Below are 21,471 nucleotides of genomic sequence, written 5' to 3'. Positions count from 1 at the left end.
GGTCTCCTTTATACACCGTTTTATTCCCAGAAAATAAACAGATGCCACAACATCCAGAGCCGCAGGTTGCAAACGATGGCAGCCTTCGTTGTGTGGCCCTGTCACCCTGGTTAGAACCGCACTGCACACCTGTTAGCTGTGTGCCCCACTCTGGAGGCTGTTTTCTCAGTGAGTGTCAGAGGCCGATGGGAGCAGGTATAAGATACTTAGGGCTTCAAAGATGATAGTAAGATATTGATGGGAAATAAGATTAGTTTGCTTATAATAACATGTATGTTTTTCTGGAGTCCTTTTGTGGTCATTTATTTGAAGGCCAGAGTTGGCATGGATTTGACTGTCTTAAAAAAGAATTTGTTTTTTTTTTTGTTAAGTCACATGTGAAAAGCTTTGTGACTGGCGGCAGGTTAGGACCCCAAATTTAGGAACAATTTGATGAATGCTACAAAGCATAGTACATGGTGTATTTCTCTTTAATTTTTCCTTTTCCCTATGGATCATATGAAAACTGATCAAAAGGAAATATTTTGACAAGTTAAAATTAAAATAGTAAATACAATTTGGTTTTATTTTGAGAGTTGGGAAGGAAAATCATGTACTTTAATTAAAGCAGTTAACTTTACTTAAATAGTCTTGACAAGTACCCTCAGGATACATTCATTCACACTTTTATAAACAACAGAATTTACACCTGCCAAGCTTTAAAAGGAACATAGTTCCACAGGAAACTTCAGTCTACTTTAATGGTTTTAGTATTACATTGATTAATTTGGGAGGATGTGGGTGAGGGGAGAATAACTGAGGTCATTCCTTTTAATGTACATATTGAAGGGGAAATGAACATGTAATTTGAAGGTGAAATTGTTTCTTATGCATACAGAAGCATTCATCAGTGTAATCCTCAAGAATCTTAGATTTTCATACCTAAACTCAATACCCGAATACCTAGAATGAAAGTTATTTTGCATTTCTTTTACTGAAAACCTTCTTTAATAAGTTGGCCTTCAATTTAAGTGTTTGTGTCCTCTCTACCAGAACTTCTGTACAATAAAAAGAGAGCCAAGCAAAATGATCGCTAGTATTAAAAGGCTTGCTCCTTATACTTAATGTGTATTTTAACTGGCTGATTTAACTTATTTTATTGATGAGGTTTAAAAGTGATAGTTTTTAAATGCAGCATGTTAAGATTCTATTTTTAAACATATATAAGAGGACTCTTTAAGTACTTAACAAAATCTTCATGTATCTCTTCCTTCACTTAAAAATACTAAGTTTGTGAGAGCTTAACATTGGTGGCTGTCACATTACTGTTAGGGTGTGTGAGGAAGAGGGATAACGGGGTAAGGAGAGAGCCGGAGCTCAGAGCTGGTTCTTCCCTATCCCCTGCCCACCGCCCCCCGCCCCGAATTGCTGTGTGAAAGTGAAGAGGTGGTCCTGCCCCCTCACGGGGCAGTGGTCAGAGAACCTGTGTGTGTCATAGTGCTGTGTGAACTGCAGAGGCTTATACAAAAGCTGATTATCATTAGGAAGAAGACACTCACTTTTTATACAGTATATCTTAAAAACATTTCTTGATACTACCTTTTTTAAAAAAAAAAAAAAAAACAGGTTACTGTGACAGACAACGGTAGCCCCCCCAAGTCAACCATCACAAGAGTCATCGTGAAGATCCTTGACGAAAACGACAACAAGCCTCAGTTCCTGCAAAAGTTCTACAAGATCAGACTCCCAGAGCGGGAAAAGCCAGAACGGGAAAGAAACGCCAAACGAGAGCCTTTGTATCGTGTGATCGCCACAGACAAAGACGAAGGTCCCAACGCAGAAATCTCCTACAGCATCGAAGAGGGGAATGAGCACGGCAAATTTTTTATTGAGCCAAAAACGGGAGTGGTTTTGTCCAAGAAGTTTTCTGGAGCTGGAGAATATGATATTCTTTCAGTGAGTGAAGATCTAGTCTTTGAATTTCTTCCGTGCTTTGACTATTAATCTAGCCTTAAGTCTCTTCTCTCACAACTTTCTCTCCATTTACTGACCTCCCTGTGGTAACCTAACAGTGGGAAGTGTGGGTTTGTTTTTCCCTTCATTATTCCAGTTATTTCTGTTCAGCGAGGCATGAAAAGGTTGCTCTTTTTATCAGGCATTAAACACATGGAATAGACAGCACGGGATATTAAGTGTTTGAAATTGGTTCAGTGTTGCTGCTGCTGCTAAGTCAGTTCAGTCGTGTCCGACTCTGTGCGACCCCGTAGACAGCTGCCCACCAGGCTCCCCCGTCCCTGGGATTCTCCAGGCAAGAACACTGGAGTGGGTGGCCATTTCCTTCCCCAATGCATGAAAGTGAAAAGTAAAAGTGAAGTCGCTCAGTCGTGTCCGACCCTAAGCGACCCCATGGGCTGCAGCCCAAACCAATGCATGCTTCAGTTATGGGATGCAGCTTTTTATATGCGGTTTTTTTTCCCCTCTCTGCCCACATTTTATAGATTAAGGCTGTTGATAATGGTCGCCCCCAAAAGTCGTCAACCACTCGGCTCCACATTGAATGGATTTCCAAACCGAAACCATCCCTGGAGCCAATTTCATTTGAAGAATCATTTTTTACCTTTACTGTAATGGAAAGTGATCCAGTTGCTCACATGATTGGAGTCATATCTGTTGAGCCTCCAGGCATACCTCTCTGGTTTGACATCATCGGTAAGTGTTCATGATAGTTCTCATTGTCCTGTCTAGGTCACACTGAGGGGAGCCCATTTCTGGTTTTCTGCTTTTTGTGCACATCTCAGAATTTAAAATTGATAGTAAGACCTGTAAGTGGAGAATTTGTTTTAAATTGCATCATTTTGCCTGCAACATTTTTTTACGGTAATAACCAACATAAAAATAAAATAAAAGCACTGTGTTTAAAATAAAAGCACTGTGTATGTACCTTATTAATATAAAAGTAAGGTTTTTAAAAGTACATCAAAAGGACACAGAGAAATATGAATGTTTGGTCCAAAGCCACAGCTTCTTAATTTTTCCTTCTTGGTATATGACATATGGCACGTAACTATTTTTAGTGAATATGATTTGAATGTTTAAAATAACTGCCTGTGTGATTGTCACGTGTCAGTATTTTATAGGGAATATGGTTAAAATTTCTAATTTATAAGTGGTAGTGTCAACTATGACTTTTAAGTTTGATTTACCTCGTTTTCAGTAGGAAGCAGGCTTCACTGGATTGTTGTTGTTTAGTCACTAAGTCGTGTCCAGCTCTTTGCAATCCCATGGACTGTAGCCCACCAGGCTCCTCTGTCCAGAGATTTCCCAGGCAAGAATACTGGAGTGGGTAGCTGTTCCCTTCTCTAGGGGATCTGCCCAACCCAGGGGTCAAACCCATGTCTCCCGCATTTCAGGTGGATTCTTTACCACTGTACCGCCTGGGGGATCACTAGATTAAATCAGGCTAAAAAAATTATATGCCTCAGCCAATTCCTTTTTTTTTTTTTTTTTTTCTGTCATTTAATTTAGCTAGGCATAGAAAGTCGTACAACATCCTGAAAACTTTACATTAGACTTTGATATCTTAGTATTTTAATTCTTATGTCTACACAGTATTTTAATTACAAAGATAATTAAAATCAGAGGTATATTCAGGTTGTTTCTAGCTGGAACCCAGTATCCCTTTTCCCTCTTCATCCCCGAGCTCTCCTGCCCCAGCTGCTGTCTCAGCAGGTTGAAGCTTCTGGGACACGGGGTTCAGGCTGTACCCCTTAAACTTTCTCTCTAGATAGCTGGGCTATTTTCCCAACTTTGGTCTTTGAATGAAATTGTTGATCCTGTTGACACCTGTGAAACCATTACAGTTTAGTTTTAAATGAACAAAAAGGACTCTTCATAGTCAACTGCAGTGAGAGCAGTTTGCTTGCTTTGCCTTAATTCCTGTCGCATTTCCAGATGAGCAGGCTGCCCCCAAGCAGCACCTCACACCCTCTCAGCGCCTCCCCCATCCCCCTCCACCCCCGCCCCCCGCCAGCCCCCACCGCCGTGTAAGCGGACTGCCTCGAACCGCTGTGACTGATTGCTGTCCTTGTTCTGTGCTTGCCTTCCATGCTTGCTTCTTTTTGGCTGTGCCAGGAGACACACTTGCTAGAGAAGTGTTTTACATCTTTCCGATGACTTGTGACCTGAACTGTACAGCAGAAGGTATCTGCTGAGATCACATAATTTGCCTCAGATTATGAGATCTAAAGAAAAACAGCCATTTTTCAAATTTTATTCTTTCCAGTGACCATCTGTCATTGCTTTTTCTTTTCATAGCGGGTCCATGCTCATCCATCCCAGTTGCAAATGTACTGACTTTCCATACATCCGTAGATCCTTGGATTTTTAGATTTAACTCAACATTCTGTTTTGTGCATGTGCTGTTTTGGTTTTTGGTTAGATTTAGTCATAGAACTTCATCATGGTGTTTAGACTTTATTTTCATGCCATCTCATTTCATTGGTATAAGTATCTCAAGTTCAATAGCTTTGAAAAGAGAGTTTTGTCTTGAATATGATGGGGAATGCATTTGGGTAACGTTAATATTATAGAAAACTTTGCTTCATTAAGCTTTGTGTCCCACAGCAATGGGAAAAAATGTCCAATAGTGTAGAGTCAGGACTAACTGGCATTAACTTCTATTTTTTTCAAAGTTAACATTTGTTTTTAATAGTTATTTTATTAGATCTGTATGCTCTAATTGTCACAATTTTTTTAAGTAAAAAAAATTTTTAAGTAAAATTTTAAGTGGCCACCTTTGGTTACTAAATGATGCGATATGTAGCTACTGAGATGTAAAGTATTCAAAACCCTTGAAGAAACAAACTGAAAGTAATTCAGCAGTTGGTTGGTAGAATTATAAATGTTTTTTTGTTGTTGTTGTTCTCAGTTCTTGCTTCTTCTCACTTAGTAGCTTCCTCAACAGTCATGGATCAGCCTTTTTTCTTCCTTTTTTTTCAGTAAGGAAATGTTGTCTTTCTAGTTGGTCCTTGTTTTCTGGTCTTTCAAAATGAAAGCTCCCTGGAATCACTCTGATCACTGTATCAGAATTTTTTTCTTTCTTCTTTTTTTTAACTGCCATTAAAAATTAGAAAGCCACAAAATAATTGGTAGATTTTCATCCTGTGACCTGTTTCTACTTTTGTTTGTCCTAACTTAAACTAGGTGGCAACTACGACAGTCACTTTGATGTGGACAGGGGCACTGGAACCATCATTATTGCCAAGCCTCTTGATGCAGAACAGAAATCAAACTATAACCTCACAGTTGAGGCTACAGATGGGACTACCACTATACTGACTCAGGTAGGTGAATGGCTGATGGCACAGAATTCTGGTCTAGGGGTCCACAGGCAGTGGGGCAGTTGGTTCTGCCCTCTGAGGTTCCCACATCAGAAGTTACTGTGTTGATACAGTTTATATACATGTACACACTGAGGATTTTTATTTAGGCAATGAAAATTCACCATAAACCCTGATTTAGGTTTTGAATGCAATTAGCCAGTTTTAAAAAATTTGAAAGTAGACTTTAAAAAGCCCCACACATTTTTATGCCATCAAAATCTTTTAATTCTCATTTTGAATTGTGTTAGTATAAAGTATATCACTGTTGAGAACGACTTGTCCCAAGTCATTTGCATTAAAACTGGTTAAAGTGATTATCTTTTAAAATACCTTTTCGAATTGTTTTTTCCCCTTGGCTACCTTTGGTTGTGTAAAATAACTGATTAAACTGTTCTAATAATTCCTCTAACATCTTTATTTGTTCCTGTCTGATGATTAAGACATGGTCAGATCATTGAGTTTCAAATTTAAATGTCAGAGCCCTAAAAATTACATTTAAATTCTCTTCTTTCATATCAGTTCTCTTTGATTCATGGTGAGGGCTGGTTGTAGAACTTGTTAAATACTTGCTGTGTGCCAAGTATTGTTCCAAAAGCTGAATAACAGGACACAGAGTCCTGTCCTCTTTGAGTTTACATTAGAATGGTAGAAGCTAAAGGCTTGTGTTATGATTTGCTGTGTCTGAAAGGTAAAAGGAAGAAATTAAATGTTAGAAGATAAAATGCTTATGAATTCCAATTTCCTGTCTTTAGATTATAATACTTCAAATCTTAAGACAGATCATCTGCTAAATCATTTAGTTGTATTGAAGAAAAAAAATTACAGTCTGTGACGTCTTTTCAATTAATAAATGAATAGATAATTTAAAGTCAGTTGCGAAATGACCTTATTTCTTTCTCCAAATGCTTGTGATTTTTAGTGTATTTAGAATTGATATATGAATCGTGCTTTGGGGTCATTTTGAGATTGTCATGTAAAATTGCCAACACAGTATTAATTCAATCTTGTCAGTAACTGTTCTCATTGTAGAAGCTAGACTCTAGAGCATGAAAATGAGAGTAAAAGCATCAAAAGTTGTAATGAATTTAGCAGGATAATTTTGAAAGGTTAAAAAGTGTAACTGTATGGAGATCAGTTCAAGTAATTGACTAACCAGAAGTCTAGCAAAGGAAACTTAAAAGCGTAGAAATGACCCTGGGTGCCAAGCGTTTTCATTCCTGAAGATGGTATATCTACAGGTGGTATTTACCACTTAAAACGTAACTCCTGGTAATTGTAGTTTTCCTTGCTGTAGTTAGGAGCTTCATATGAAATATGGTGACTAAAATTCCCATAAAGTCCAGTAAATATGTTCTAGTTTTCTTTTCTCAGGGACACAGAAATTCTTCCATTTCAGTGCTTCAGGCATACTTCTGTAACAGTCTGAGTCATCCGCGGAGGATCTTGATAATATTGTAGTGAATTGCTGGCAGGGAGAGCTGATCAGAGTATCAGAGAGCAGCAGTTCCAGGGCCTAGGCTGACCTGTCCAGGTGTGGGCGGTAAGGGAACAATCAGTAATGAGGCTTTGATTCCCAGTCTGGGGCTGAGTATAGGAAGATAGGAATCTGAGTGGGAGCAGAGAGGCAAGCACCAGCTGTAGAAGAACACGGAGATCAGAGCCAGGCTGACAAGGCACAGCGGGTAGATGCCTGTTTGCCGGTGAAACTCGGGATCCAACAGAACAGGTTTTGCTGCATCAAGGTCAGGAGCGGCAGGCGTCAGGTCCATGGATGGAGAGCGTTGCTGTGGTTAGGCTGGGCGCATCCTCACAGAGGTGGGCGGTGGAGGGTTGTGACCTAGCGGTCGGTGCCCCGTTGGAACAACTGCCATCCTTGCCTTCCCGTCCTGCCGTCTTCTGTTGAGGATGCTGACTGGTATTAAATCAAGGCACTTTGCTTTATCTGATATCTCAAGGTAACTTGCCAAATCCAATTTACAGGGTTTTTTTTCCTTATTTTGGAAACAGCCTCACTTTCATGTTTTCTTTCGGTGTCTCTAGAGCATCATGATTGCATACCCTGGGGCAGGCCGTTTGGGTTGAATGGGGGCTCTGCCTCTTAACACCTGTATGTGGGCAGGTACCCTCTGTGGGAAATGGGCACAGTGACTCCCTCCTCATAGAGCTCCTCTGAGGGCGAAACAAGATAACACTCCAGTGTCCCCTTCTCCAGGCTCTCAGGCCTGTGCCCCGTGAGTGCTCCCCGTGTGTTCCCTCTTGCCCATGAGCACCGGTTTGGGCTCTTGTGACGCCTCTTGGCACTGAGTCACCTTCCTGCCTCCATCCTCTATCCCAGCGATTCAGCCTGCCCTGCCTGCTGCCAGACTGTCGGCCCGACTGGAAGGATGGGAGGTGAATTTTCCCCATCGGGCAGTTTAGAGCACACAGGCCATGAAGTTCTGTCTGGAGCACACAGGCCATGCAGTTCTCAGTTTGGGGCACACAGGCCATGCAGTTCTCAGTTTGGGGCACACAGGCCATGCAGTTCTCTGCCGCTGCTGGGAGACAGGTCTGCTCCTGGACCCCCTTCTCCCTGCTCTTACTGTGTCACCCCTTGTCCAGGCCCTCCTCTGCAGTCTCTTAGAGACAGGATGTTCATTCCTCCCTTGCCTTCATGTCTGTGCCCAAGCTTTTCCTTCCACTCCGGTGTATTTCATCCGCCAGTCGAAAAGCCGTGCAAGCGGAGTCTGCCTCCTCCTCGAAAGCTTCCTGAATGGCCCAGACCATCTCTAGACTCCTGAAAACCTCCTTGGTAATATAGGAAACCCGTGTGTGCAAGGTACTGCCCAGTGAGGTTGAAAGCTTCAACAGGCAGGGACGTCCACAATTCCTTTACACCCTCCGTAAACACAAGTGCTGAGTGTGAACGTGCCCAGAAAATATGTCAGTTGAATTGCTTTATCAATAAGAATTGTTCTTACTCCAGCTGTCCCTGTTTAGGTGGGATCAGGTGATCTTGAAGAAGGATTAAACTATTTCTGCCCAGCACTTGGTGAGAAAAATACATTTTAATGTATTTGTTGTTCAGTGGTTCAGTCGCTCAGTCATGTCCAACTCTTTGCAACCCTATGGACTGCAGTACGCCAGGCTTCCCTGTCCTTCACTGTCTCCTGGAGTTTGCTCAAGCTCATGTCCATTGAGTCGGTGATGCCATCCAACCATCTCATCCTCTTTTGTCCCCTTCTCCTCCTGCCCTCAGTCTTTCCCAGCATCAGGGTCTTTTAATGTATACTGGAAGTGAATATATAACGATTTAATTTATAGAAATTATCTTTATAGCTATGACTTTTAGATCATCATTGACCTTCAGGTATCTATAGTTTTAAATGTTTACATACATAACTTTTACATAAAACTCTTCTGGGGTTTGGTGGATGCACTTAGTATTCACATAGTTTAATGTTACAGATTCACCACTGAGGTTTTGGTATTCTTAGAACAGAATGGTAGTATCATCTTCATGAAAAGGGCTCTGGTCCACATACTTGCTAACCTCTGTTAACCCCAAAGTGGTTAAACACCCTCATGTGGTCCAGGGACTTTGGCCTCTTGTGCCATTCAAACTACTGAGCTTTATTCCATATGAGCTAGTGAAGCTCTGGTTTCTTGTTTATAACTGAACTGCCTTTTGTAATCATAGTGATTTCTACTATCCCTTATCCACATGTGTCTTTTCAATCTAAAAGTTAATCTTCTTACTGTCAGGGTAAATTTTTTTTTTTTTAGTTTAGATTGGGACTCACTTTATACACATCTGTTCTTTTTTCCTTTAAGATTTTCATCCCATGCTGGCATACTTAAGAGAACTATCTCCAGTGTACTTAACATTGCTTTTAAGTGAGAAATGTCTGTACTATCTATGTGTAGTTTGTGATCAAAAAATATAAGGCTTTTAAAGCACATTCTTAATTTTCCTTCTTATTCACAATATCTTATGGGTAGAGATTTGGAGTTGGCAAGATTAGAGCAAGAACTTCAGATATTGTGACCTTTAAGTAGCATCCTCACCTCAGTAGCTTAATAGTTACAGGTGCAAATCTGATACAGGAAATCAATCTATGAAACTTGGTAAAGTAAATTTTTTATCTTTCCATGAGTAATCTAGAAATATCTCTTCTCTGGAGACCTAAGAGAAAGTAAGTATGCATTTCAGAAAGAAATGTGTGTTACATTTTTCTTTCAAAAATTAGTCTCAATAATTTAAAAAGGTCTTTATTATCTTACTCATATTAATACAGGTAGTATGTCAATGAAAAATTTGAAATGTTTTTTTATTCCAGATTTTGGTTGCCTTTATTTCTCATGTTTGAATTCTGTTTTGCTCAAAATTAGTTTTTTTTCAGTGTGCATCTGATTTTTCCTGATTTTTTTTTTTAACACGAAAACATTGTAATTAGGAATATTGTTATGTGAGTCATTTTGTCGTTGCAGGTATTCATCAAAGTAATAGACACAAATGACCATCGTCCTCAATTTTCTACATCAAAATATGAAGTTGTTATTCCTGAAGACACAGTGCCAGAAACAGAAATCTTGCAAATCAGTGCTGTGGATAAAGATGAAAAAAACAAACTCATCTACACTCTGCAGAGCAGTATCGATCCATTGAGTCTCAAGAAATTTCGTCTTGATCCTGCAACCGGCTCTCTCTATACGTCAGAAAAGCTTGATCATGAAGCCATTCACCAGCATATTCTCACAGTCATGGTAGGGCTTTCGTTCATTGTTCTGCTACCATATGGTTCCTGGAGGGCTCCATGTGATTGAGAGTGATTTTTACCCGTAACAGGATTGATAATATGCTGATTCTTTTAGGTACGAGATCAAGATGTCCCTGTAAAGCGCAACTTTGCAAGGATTGTTGTTAATGTCAGCGACACCAATGACCACGCCCCCTGGTTCACAAGCTCCTCCTACGAAGGGCGGGTTTATGAGTCAGCAGCTGTGGGCTCAGTTGTGTTGCAGGTTACAGCTCTGGACAAGGACAAAGGGAAAAATGCTGAAGTACTCTACTCCATCGAATCAGGTATTTTTGGAGCACTGCATAGGTTTATAACTTTGCACTTGTTATAAAGATATTTCTTCTAAAATTACTTCTAGATGTTGAAAGATTTCTGTATATCACTATGAAAACTGCTTAAACCGAAAGGAGAAAGAGGAAAAAAGTTGAACTTTTAACTCATTAGAAAGCAAAGATAGAGAGTCCTAACTACGTTTGGGTGATGTTCTCAAAGATTTCATAATGTTAGCATAATTCAAGGCTCTGAGAAGTCCTGCAGTGAAGAAAACTTTATTTGACCAATTTAGGATTTCCAAAATGATTTTAACCACACAGTCACGGTCCTCCACAGATACTCTTAGAATAAGGCTGGCCCAGTGATTTAACATTTTTCATTTAGTCAGAGAGTGTTTTCTCTGGGGCAGAGCAGGAAGCCCCATGATGGGAGTGCTGACTCCCGCAGTTCTCACTGGGTCACGGCCGATGAAGGGTACTATGCTGCTCCTACCCCTTCCAGGTTTCGCTTTTCTGCCGCTGTCACCCCATGCATCTTTCACAGCTGCATTTCACTCATGGAAGAGGGTGGTTTCAGTAGGTCCCTGGGTTGGGACAAGGACTTGAAGAAATGCTGACAAGGCTGGGGCCCTGCTGGAGTCGGGCAAGAGACAGCAAGGGTGGGAAGTCCAGCTGGAACTGTGGGCCTGGACAGCTCCGGGTGTGAATGGCAGCCCACTCCAGTATTGTTGCCTGGAGAATCCCATGGACAGAGGAGCCTGGGATCGCAAAGAGTCGGACACGACTGACTCGGCTTAGCACCCGGCAGGGCGCCAGAGGCCTGCTGCCGATTCCTGGAGCAGCAGAGTGGCGGCAGCAGAGTGGCATGCTGTTCTGTTTGCGGCTACTCTTCAGTCATCTGTGTCTTCATCTGGACTGTCATTTTATGTGCCAGGTGCCCTGCTAGGAGCATTCACGCTTGTGCTTGGCAGGTAGGGGCTTCCATCAGTCCACAGACGTATGTTCTTGTGAATGAGTTCTGCCCCTGATGAAGCCAGGATCTGCTCTAGAACATGTGACTTATCCAGTCAGAAGTTACCTTGCTCCAGGACTTGCCTGACTCATGCCAAATACTATAAGTATTAGTATTAATATTAGCGCTTAAATATGGAGAAAGCAGCTTCCAATTTCCCATCTCTCTCTGCCATTAGTACAAGGCTCATACTCTCTTCCATTCTTTCCCTATGGTGATTTTAGGATATTGAGATCATCCCGTTAACCTGATTTTTTTTTTTAAATAAGTCCATACCTCTGCATATTTAGGAATTATATATCTTTCTAGGCATTAGAATTGATAGGGGTATAACTAACTCTAGATCACATAATCCAAAGCTGAGCAAATGGAGAGCACTTTTTAAAAAACAGTGCTTAATCACTGTATTTTATGTGGTTAAACGATTTTTATTTCTTAATATATTTGAAGTTTCATGTTTTTCCTGAAAATGACCAAATTTAGGCCATTTCTTTCAAATAAAACCTCATATACTGCCTGAGGTTGCAGTGTTGAAATGTAGTGTAGTGTAGTTGACTTGAATAAAGATGATTTTTCCACTGGTTCAGAAATTTATCCATTAAAAAAAGCAGCACATTACATTTGTGCATGCCTGAGCACTTCAATAAAATAATTTTCTCCTAGACAAACTGGCTGGGTTTGTGTAGGAGAAAATGCTAAACTTTCCCTTAGCTTTCACATAACTTTCAACAACTGGGTGTTTAAAATATGATTGTCGGTGCCTGACTGAAGGCATGAGAATTCTTTAAATGCCTGTAATGACTGATGGGATTAGTAATCTGGTATTCCAGGAATGGAACTGTGTCTCCACTCAAAAACCAGATGATACAAGGGGCCTATTCGGATATAAAACTTGGACTTAAGATAATTTCATAGATTTGGTAATGTAAAAATCATACTATTCCACTTGATTTTTAGGAAATGACTGCCACTAAAATGCAATAGAATTACGTGTCTGTAAATTTGTTGACACTATTAAATGGTCACACAGCCTTTGTTCAACAGTGTACTCATACTCACTTGCTCCTGACTTGTGTCATTTAATAAAGCTCAGAAGAGTAGCTATAAATTCTGGCCATAACATTGCCGGTTTAATTAGCAGCAATTTATTGAGCAAAAAGTTTGGTCTGATGACAAGTCTTTAGGGAAAATGGAAGTCCCTGAAGAATATTTTCAGAAACAGTTATGTGTTTAGAGACACATCTGTGCCATACTCTGAGCTATAGTATTTTATTTTTTTAAAGTAGATTGTGTCTTCAAAACTGTTGTAACCTCTGGAATTAGAAGACACTCAGTAAAAATATGTATTGACTAGAATTGGTTTTCTTCCCCAAACTTAGGTTAACCGTCATTGCAGTTGCCACTTTTACAGAGCTTGCTGTACTGTCAGGCAGTGGGCACCCACAGCGTGTCCTCCGTGGGTAGAGGCAGGTCCTAGCACAGCTCTCTGACATGCCTTTTGGGGTGTAGGTATATATAATACAGTCACAGCTGACATGCACACATTTGCATGTTTGTCTGGATAACTGCATTGTTCATATAGAAGGAACAAATTAAGACTTTAGAAATCAGCGATAATCTCCCCTAAAGTGAATGACCGAGGCCCCACCCTAGCACAGACTTTTGTCACTGCCCTGTCAATTTGTTCACAAATGCCATCTGTGTATTTCAGTAATGGGTGAATGTGGCTATTACTCAATCAGACAAAGATGCATTTTAGCCACTCAGCAGCCCTCGGGGTTTTTCCACGTAAACGTGACATTGCTTTCCCATCTACAAATCTGATGGTTTCTGCTGTAGTGTATATATGGGTAGGATCCATATATTAACTAACCAGCTGTGTTCCTGTTTAACCTTCTTGTTATCATTGACAAGCTCAGAACTGTCTTTATCAAAATAAAAATACTACACGTAGTAAAGAGTGTTTCTGAATTTCACATTGCCGATGAAAATTTTTATCACAGATTTCCAGTTAGTCCTTACACATTCCTTTTGTTAGTTCTTTTAAATAAGGTGCTACCTGTAATAAATGGTTGTTGGCAGTGATTGAAGTATAGTATCAGTGAGGAAAAGAAAACCAAATAGATATATATGCATGTTCAGTCACTCAGTTATGTGTGACTCTTTGCAACCCCGTGGGCTGCAGCCCACCAGGCTCCTCTGTCCATGGGATTTTCCAGGCAAGAATACTGGAGTGGGTTGCCATGCCCTCCTCCAGGGAATCTCCCCCACCCAGGGATCGAGCCCAAGTCTCCTGTATCTCCTGCATTGGCAGGCAGATTCTTTACCACTGTACCAGCTGGGAAACTGTAAATAGAAATGTAGTATTTAATGAACATATTAATTTTTTCCAAGCTGCTGATCAACCTGTTTGGTGATTAATTTCTTTTCTTTCCATACATGTCTAAAAGTTGTTTCATTCAGCAAATATTTGTGGAGTGTCTCCTAAGTATCAGGTGTTCTTCTAGGCAGAGGTGATAAAACAACGAATAAGACAAGCCCTGCTGAAGTGGAGCCGACATTCCAGTGGGGGAACAGATAAGAACCAAGTGGCAGTATGACGTGCTGTAGAAAAGGGCCAGGGTAGCGGGACAGACCAGCCGTGATGAGTGGGACAGTCAGGGACGCCTCACCGTCGAGTTCTCCAAGAAGGAGGCATTTGGGCAGAGCCTGAGAGAGAGAACGAATGAAGAATAGCTGGGGGGAAGGCTTTTCCAGGAGAGGACACCCCCCAAACCCACTGAGGATGTGTTTACCTGATTGAAGAGCCTCTCGGTGCAGATAGAATCCATTCACTCCTCCAAGTAAGGCCTTGTGTATTTGAAGCTTTCACTGTACAAAATAAGAGAAATGCATATAGATGGATGAATATAAAATATATTTTATCAGTACAGACACAGGATAGTAAAGGGCGGGGATGCAGACGGTTGTCCAAGGTTTTCACGGTCCCCGTCTCAGGCCAGGCAGCCACTCAGACACAGCTGTGGACGCAGGAAGACGCACAGGTAGCTGAGAAAGGGCCTCGAAATTCCGATGAGTGCCTGAAACACAGCGAGAGAGGATCCGGGGTCACTGGCTCTCGTAAATACAGACAGGCCGGAAATTAGTGTCTGCAAGGCCTGGCAGAGGCAGTGTGACACCGTTCGCGGGCCAGGCTTCAGCTCAGCACCTTGTGGCCTGGAGTCGTTTCAGGCCAAAGTCCTGCTGCAGGTCAGGACACGGCCCCGGGGCCTGGACACGGAGCCAGGCAGACGTAATGAAAACCAGACTGGGTCTGGCCTCAGGAAGAACTATCACGGATTTTTGGAAAATGTGTTGAAGGAAGGAAATGAAGGCCGTTGAGGAAGTGTTTACTAGTAATGATGTGAGGAAGGGAGTGCTGCCTTGGGAGCCCCTGGTTGGCAAGTCACTCCAGGTATTTCTGCTCCGTGAATGGGCCAAACTTGATGGCAAACTGAGAGGAAAGCAAGAGTTTGAGAAAGCAGTTAAGTGGCAAGTCAGCCTTGTTTTGCGTCAGTGTAAGAATTTGTTTGGGGAAAATAAGTTCAATTCTATGACTCAAATAAATGATTCTGGATTCTTTGTTTAGAAAACAGGAAAGGGACGAAGGGTTTGTGGATGGATCGAATCTGAGGACCCTCACACTGCCATGATCTACCCAAAAAGATAGTAAACTGTGTAACCGTAGTAAACTGGCTTCCTCAGATAGGTTTCAGTCAGTGATGCAAAACCACGGAATATTGTGGAGTTGTACGTGTAGCTGTTGTAGATAATGTAGCTGTAAAAAGTCTAAAGAAAGCAAGTAAAACTCTTAGGATTTTCAGTTTTAGCATTATTGACATTTTTGGATCAAAAAATGCTTTGTTGTGAGGCTGTCCTGTGTGTTGTAGGGTGTTTAGCAGCATCCCTGGTCTCTACCCGTTGGATGGTAGGAGCACCCTCTCTCCAGAAGTGGTGGTCACCTAAAATATGTCCGACTGAACGTCCCTCTGGGTGAAATCGCCTCTGAGTTGAGAAACACTCACCTAGAAATTAAATTGACCTGAAAAAAATTCAGAGAATATTATTGAAATCTTCAAAACCTGGAAAGTGGGGCAGATTACATACAGGCTTCTTCATCAGTTCCCAAATGTTTAAAATGAGGACTAACTCTATTGAAGTTTGTTGAATTTAATTGAAGTCTTCCCTTTCATATAAGATTCTGGAGAATTTGCAAGCAATGAATACATTCCAAAGGGGGTTTGAGGGACTCTCGGAAATGATTAACTTCACTGCTTTATGAAGGAGAATCAGCTTTTCCCACAACACATTCCTGGTTCAACCAGAGAGAGTTTTAGCTTTAGTTGCAGAGTGATATAGGTTCTGTTTTTTGGGGGTTTTTTTTGATAATTTATAGACAAAACTTGGAAAAGTTTGCCTTAGTTTCAGTGGATAAAAATGAAACACATTGAGAAATGAGACAAGTTGAATGAAACCAGTTCCCTTCGAATGTTGGTCGGTCCTTGTATTTTTCTCTCAACATGCTTCTCTCCGTCTCCTCCCAGGAAACATTGGAAATTCTTTTACGATCGACCCCATCTTGGGCTCCATAAAAACTGCCAGAGAATTAGATCGAAGTAACCAAGTGGCATATGACTTAATGGTGAAAGCTACAGATAAAGGCGACCCACCAATGAGTGAAATCACCTCTGTGCGGGTCTTTGTGACCATTGCTGACAACGCCTCTCCCAAGTTTACATCAAAAGAATATTCTGTTGAAATTAGTGAAACTGTTGGCGTTGGAAGTTTCGTCGGAATGGTTACGGCCCACAGCCAGTCATCAGTGGTGTATGAAATAAAGGATGGAAATGTAGCTGATGCCTTTGATATTAATCCACACTCTGGAAGTATCATCACTCAGAAAGCTTTGGATTTTGAAACCTTGCCCATCTATACATTGACAATACAAGGAACTAACATGGCTGGTTTGTCTACAAATACAACTGTTTTGGTGCACTTGCTGGATGAAAATGACAACTTGCCAGTTTTTGTGCAAGCAGAGTATACAGGGCTCATTAGTGAATCAGCTTCGATTAACAGCGTGGTCCTAACAGACAGGAATGTCCCATTAGTTATTCGAGCCACTGATGCCGATAGAGAATCAAATGCCTTGCTTGTTTATCACATCGTTGAACCATCTGTACACAAATACTTTACCATTGACTCTAGCACGGGTGCTATTCATACAGTCCTAAGTCTGGACTATGAAGAAACAAGCACTTTTCACTTTACTGTGCAAGTTCATGACATGGGAACCCCACGCTTGTTCGCTGAATATGCAGCCAATGTGACTATACACGTCATTGACATTAACGACTGCCCTCCCGTGTTCTCCACATCATTATACGAAGCATCTCTTTTGCTGCCAACCTACAGAGGGGTCAAGGTCGTCGCGGTGAATGCCACTGATGCCGATTCAAGTGCGTTCTCACAGTTACTGTACTCCATCACCGAAGGCAACATTGGGGAGAAGTTCCTGATGAACCGCAAGACTGGAACCATAACTGTGCAGAACACGACTCAGCTGAGGAGCCGCTACGAGCTAACCGTCAGAGCGTCCGATGGCAGATTTGCAAGCTTCGCGGCCGTCAAAATTAATGTGAAAGAAAGCAAGGAGAGCCAGCTGAAATTTACGCAGGATTTCTACTCTGCCGTAGTGAAAGAGAATTCCACCGAAGTCAGAACACTAGCTGTCATAACTGCCCTTGGGAATCCAATCAATGAGCCCCTGTTTTACCACATCCTCAACCCAGATCCCAGGTTCAGAATCAGCCGCACGTCCGGAGTTCTGTCGACCACCGGCATACCGTTCGATCGTGAGCAGCAGGAGGCCTTTGACGTGGTGGTGGAAGTCACGCGGGAGCGGAAGCCTCCAGCCGTGGCCCACGTCATCGTGAAGGTCGTCATCGAGGACCAGAACGATAATGCCCCGGTGTTTGTCAACCTCCCTTACTACGCCCTGGTGAAAGTGGATGCTGCCATGGGCCAGGTTATCCGCCACGTGACCGCCGTCGACAGGGACAGCGGCCGAAACGGGGAGGTTCATTACTCCCTCAAGGAGCGCCACGAACACTTCCAGATTGGATCCTCTGGGGAGATCTCACTGAAAAAGCCGTTTGAACCCGACACCTTGAATAAAGAGTATCTCATCACAGTGGTCGCCAGAGATGGAGGAGATCCAGCTTTCTCCGCCGAGGTCATCGTCCCCATCACCGTGATGAACAAAGCCATGCCCGTGTTCGAAAAGCCTTTCTACAGTGCCGAGATCCCAGAGAATGCACAGCTGCACAGCCCCGTTGTCCACGTACAAGCCAACAGTCCGGAGGGTCTGAAAGTGCACTACAGCATCACTGAGGGTGATCCTTTCAGCCAGTTCACTGTTAACTTCAACACCGGAGTTATCAGTGTCGTGGCGCCCCTGGACTTCGAGTCCCACCCGGCATATAAACTGAGCATCCGAGCCACGGACTCCTTGACCGGCGCTCACGCCGAGGTCTTTGTGGACATAATCGTGGAGGACATCAATGACAACCCTCCCGTGTTTGCCCAGCAGTCTTATGCCACCACCCTGTCCGAGGCATCTGTAATTGGGACGTCTGTGGTGCAAGTCAGAGCAACAGATGCCGACTCGGAACCAAACAGAGGGATTTCCTACCACATGGTGGGGAATCACAGCAAGAGCCATGATCATTTTCACGTAGACAGCGGCACTGGCCTCATCTCGCTGGTCAGGACTCTGGACTATGAGCAGTTCCGGCAGCACCAGATTTCCGTGAGGGCTGTTGATGGCGGCATGCCCCCTCTGAGCAGCGACGTGGTCGTCACGGTGGACGTCACCGACCTCAACGATCACCCTCCCCTCTTTGACCAGCAGCTTTATGAAGCCAGAATCAGTGAGCATGCTGCCCATGGGCATTTTGTGACCTGTGTAAGGGCCTATGATGCAGACAGTTCAGATGCAGACAAGTTGGAATATTCCATTCTGTCTGGCAATGACCATAAGAATTTTGTCATCGACGGCAAGACAGGGATCATCACACTCTCCAACCTGCGCCGGCACGCCTTGAAGCCATCCTACAGCCTCCAGGTGTCTGCGTCGGATGGAGTTTTTAGGAGTTCTGCTCAGGTTCACGTGACTGTGATTGGAGGCAATTTGCACAGTCCTTTGTTTCTTCAGAATGAGTATGAAGTGGAGCTCGCTGAAAACGCTCCCCTGCATACTCTGGTGACCGAGGTCAAAGCATCCGATGGGGATTCGGGTATTTATGGTCATGTTACCTACCACATTGTCAATGACTTTGCCAAAGACCGGTTTTACACAAACGAGCGGGGGCAGATCTTTACTTTAGAAAAGCTTGATCGAGAAACCCCAGCAGAGAAAGTAATCCCCATTCGTTTCATGGCCAAGGACGCTGGAGGCAAGGTTGCCTTCTGCACCATTAACGTCATCCTCACAGACGACAATGACAATGCCCCACAGTTTCGAGCAACCAAGTTTGAGGTGAACATCGGGTCCAATGCTCCCAAAGGGACGTCAGTCATCAAAGTCCTCGCCAGTGATGCCGACGAGGGCTCCAACGCCGACATCACCTATGCCATTGAAGCAGATTCTGAAAGCGTTAAAGAGAATTTGGAAATCAACAGAGCGTCCGGCGTAATTACTACAAAGGAAAGTTTAATTGGCTTGGAGAACGAGGTCTTCACTTTCTTCGTCAGAGCTGTGGACAACGGGTCCCCACAAAGAGAATCGGTTGTTCCCGTCTATGTGAAAGTGCTCCCACCAGAAATGCGACTTCCCAGGTTTTCAGAGCCATTTTACACCTATACAGTTTCTGAAGACGTGCCCATCGGAACCGAAATAGACCTCATTCGAGCAGAACACAGCGGGACTGTCCTTTACAGCCTGGTCAAAGGGAATACCCCCGAAAGCAACAGAGATGAGTTCTTTGTGATCGACAGGCAGAGCGGGAGGCTGAAACTGGAGAAGAGTCTTGACCACGAGACCACGAAGTGGTTCCAGTTCTCCGTGCTTGCCAGGTGCACTCACGGTGACTATGAGCTGGTGGCTTCTGTCGACGTTAGCATCCAGGTGAAGGACGCCAATGATAACAGCCCTGTCTTGGAGTCTAGTCCATACGAGGCCTTTATTGTTGAAAACCTGCCGGCAGGGAGCAGAGTCATTCAGATCAGGGCATCTGACCTGGATTCAGGAAGCAACGGCCAGGTCATGTATAATCTAGATCAGTCACAAAGCGTGGACGTCATTGAATCCTTTGCCGTTAACATGGAAACGGGCTGGATCACCACGTTGAGGGAACTGGACCATGAAAAGAGAGACAGCTACCAGATCAAGGTGGTTGCGTCAGATCACGGTGAGAAGGTTCAGCTCTCCTCCACAGCCATTGTGGATGTTACGGTCACTGATGTCAACGACAGCCCCCCTCGGTTCACGGCCGAGATCTACAAAGGGACCGTGAGTGAAGATGACCCTCCTGGGGGCGTGATTGCTATCGTGAGCACTACAGATGCTGATTCTGAGGAGATCAACAGACAAGTTACATACTACATAACAGGTAACACATGTAAAAGGTTTAATTTCAAATCAAGTGGTATCAGAAGCATGGATTCTGAGATACATTCTTTTATGGCAGTTGAGAGTTAAAGATTCAATTGTAGTATATTTAAAATAAGTAGAAAGTAACAATCTCTTAAGCTGTATTTCAAGTTCTTTGCCTGAGCAAGGCCAGTCCTTGTTTCATTAGTCAGATTTTGATTTTTATGATTCATTCTGTCGAACTTTATACGTAGTATATAAAAAAGATATTACAATTTAAAAAATACAGTTGCAGTATAGGCGAAAGTGTTGCTGATGGTCTTTAAATTCTGTTTGGCTTCGTGCTGTGTTCAGATACACATTTTAGTGCTACTTGCTTTGTTTTTTGGTTTTGTTGAGGCTTGGGGGAGCTTAGTAAACGGGAAAGCTAATAAAACACATATAAATGGAATTATTTTTTAAAAACTTTTAAGTTATATATCTTTTATACAATTTGTTTTTCCTACTACTTATTCCTTTTTTTTTTGAATTTCGACAAATTGGCTGTCATCTCCTTCCTTTGATTTCATAGGCGGGGATCCTTTGGGGCAGTTTGCTATTGAAAATATACAGAATGAATGGAAGGTCTATGTGAAGAAACCTCTAGATAGAGAGGAAAGGGACAGTTACCTTCTGACCATCACAGCAACCGACGGGACCTTCTCATCCAAAGCTATAGTTGAAGTCAAAGTCCTCGATGCAAACGACAACACTCCCGTTTGTGAAAAGGTAGGCTACTCCTGTCTGTAAGTTCATGTATTATGAATTCAGATTTCTTTCTTAAACCTTTCAGTCGGACAGTCACACGGTGCTACTGCACGTGGAGTAATTCAGATGTCTTCCACGTTGTAAGTTCTTAGTGTTTAAGTCGAGATGGGGTTGATGGAGCCAGAGTTGGAGTAGTTTCAGAAGTACTTTTGGGGTATGTTTAAAAAGCTTGAAAACATCATTCAAAAATACTGTGAATTATGGACAGGATTACAGTTGTGTGTTAACTTGAAACATGCTCTGTTAACATTTTCCTGAAGGGATTCCCTTCATCTGGGGGTGAGGTTATGGAGGGGGGGATATTAGGCCAGGAGTTCTTGATACACAGCTCTCTTCTGCTCCAGCAGACTGTATTTAGAGCCCTTGCTTTTGCACACACTGGAGGAACCCAGAGGTGCAGGGTGTGGCTTCTGCCCCCGCGGAGCCCATAGTTTTTAACAGAGGACAACATGGGTACCAAGGAAGAGCTGTAGTTCAGCATGTGGGGTTGTTAGCTGTGACTTGACTCCTCTTTTGTAAGAAAAATAGTTCTGCAGACCCCTTGGATTTTAGTTTTATTCATTTCCCATGTGTTCTGTGACCCCAGTTAAATGATTTCTGTTGCTCC

At 42.7% G+C, this 21,471-nt stretch overlaps 1 protein-coding gene across 9 annotated transcripts in view; it reads left to right on the top strand.

Annotated features, from left to right (window-relative positions):
- The window catches only part of FAT1 (FAT atypical cadherin 1), a 125,998-nt gene that overhangs the window by 79,509 nt on the left and 25,018 nt on the right, over nucleotides 1-21,471 (top strand). For all 9 annotated transcript variants that reach the window (XR_015156156.1, XR_015156155.1, XM_086380155.1 and 6 more), the window contains 7 exons: nucleotides 1,606-1,935; nucleotides 2,478-2,688; nucleotides 5,182-5,321; nucleotides 9,831-10,106; nucleotides 10,215-10,425; nucleotides 16,009-20,076; nucleotides 20,629-20,825. Coding sequence is in view for 7 of the 9 variants with exons in the window: in XM_086380155.1 (XP_086236281.1) it covers nucleotides 1,606-1,935; nucleotides 2,478-2,688; nucleotides 5,182-5,321; nucleotides 9,831-10,106; nucleotides 10,215-10,425; nucleotides 16,009-20,076; nucleotides 20,629-20,825 (5,433 nt within the window). In the remaining 2 variants the exon portion in view is untranslated. The remainder of the gene's footprint in view (nucleotides 1-1,605; nucleotides 1,936-2,477; nucleotides 2,689-5,181; nucleotides 5,322-9,830; nucleotides 10,107-10,214; nucleotides 10,426-16,008; nucleotides 20,077-20,628; nucleotides 20,826-21,471) is intronic.

This window comes from Bos grunniens, chromosome 27, assembly GCF_055505025.1.
Source record: "Bos grunniens cultivar Pamir isolate PY7600 chromosome 27, Bosgru_T2T1.0, whole genome shotgun sequence".
NCBI classification, from domain to species: domain Eukaryota; kingdom Metazoa; phylum Chordata; class Mammalia; order Artiodactyla; family Bovidae; genus Bos; species Bos grunniens.
The sequence above is the reverse complement of the archived record's forward strand: the minus strand, read 5'-3'. Positions and strand labels throughout refer to the sequence as shown.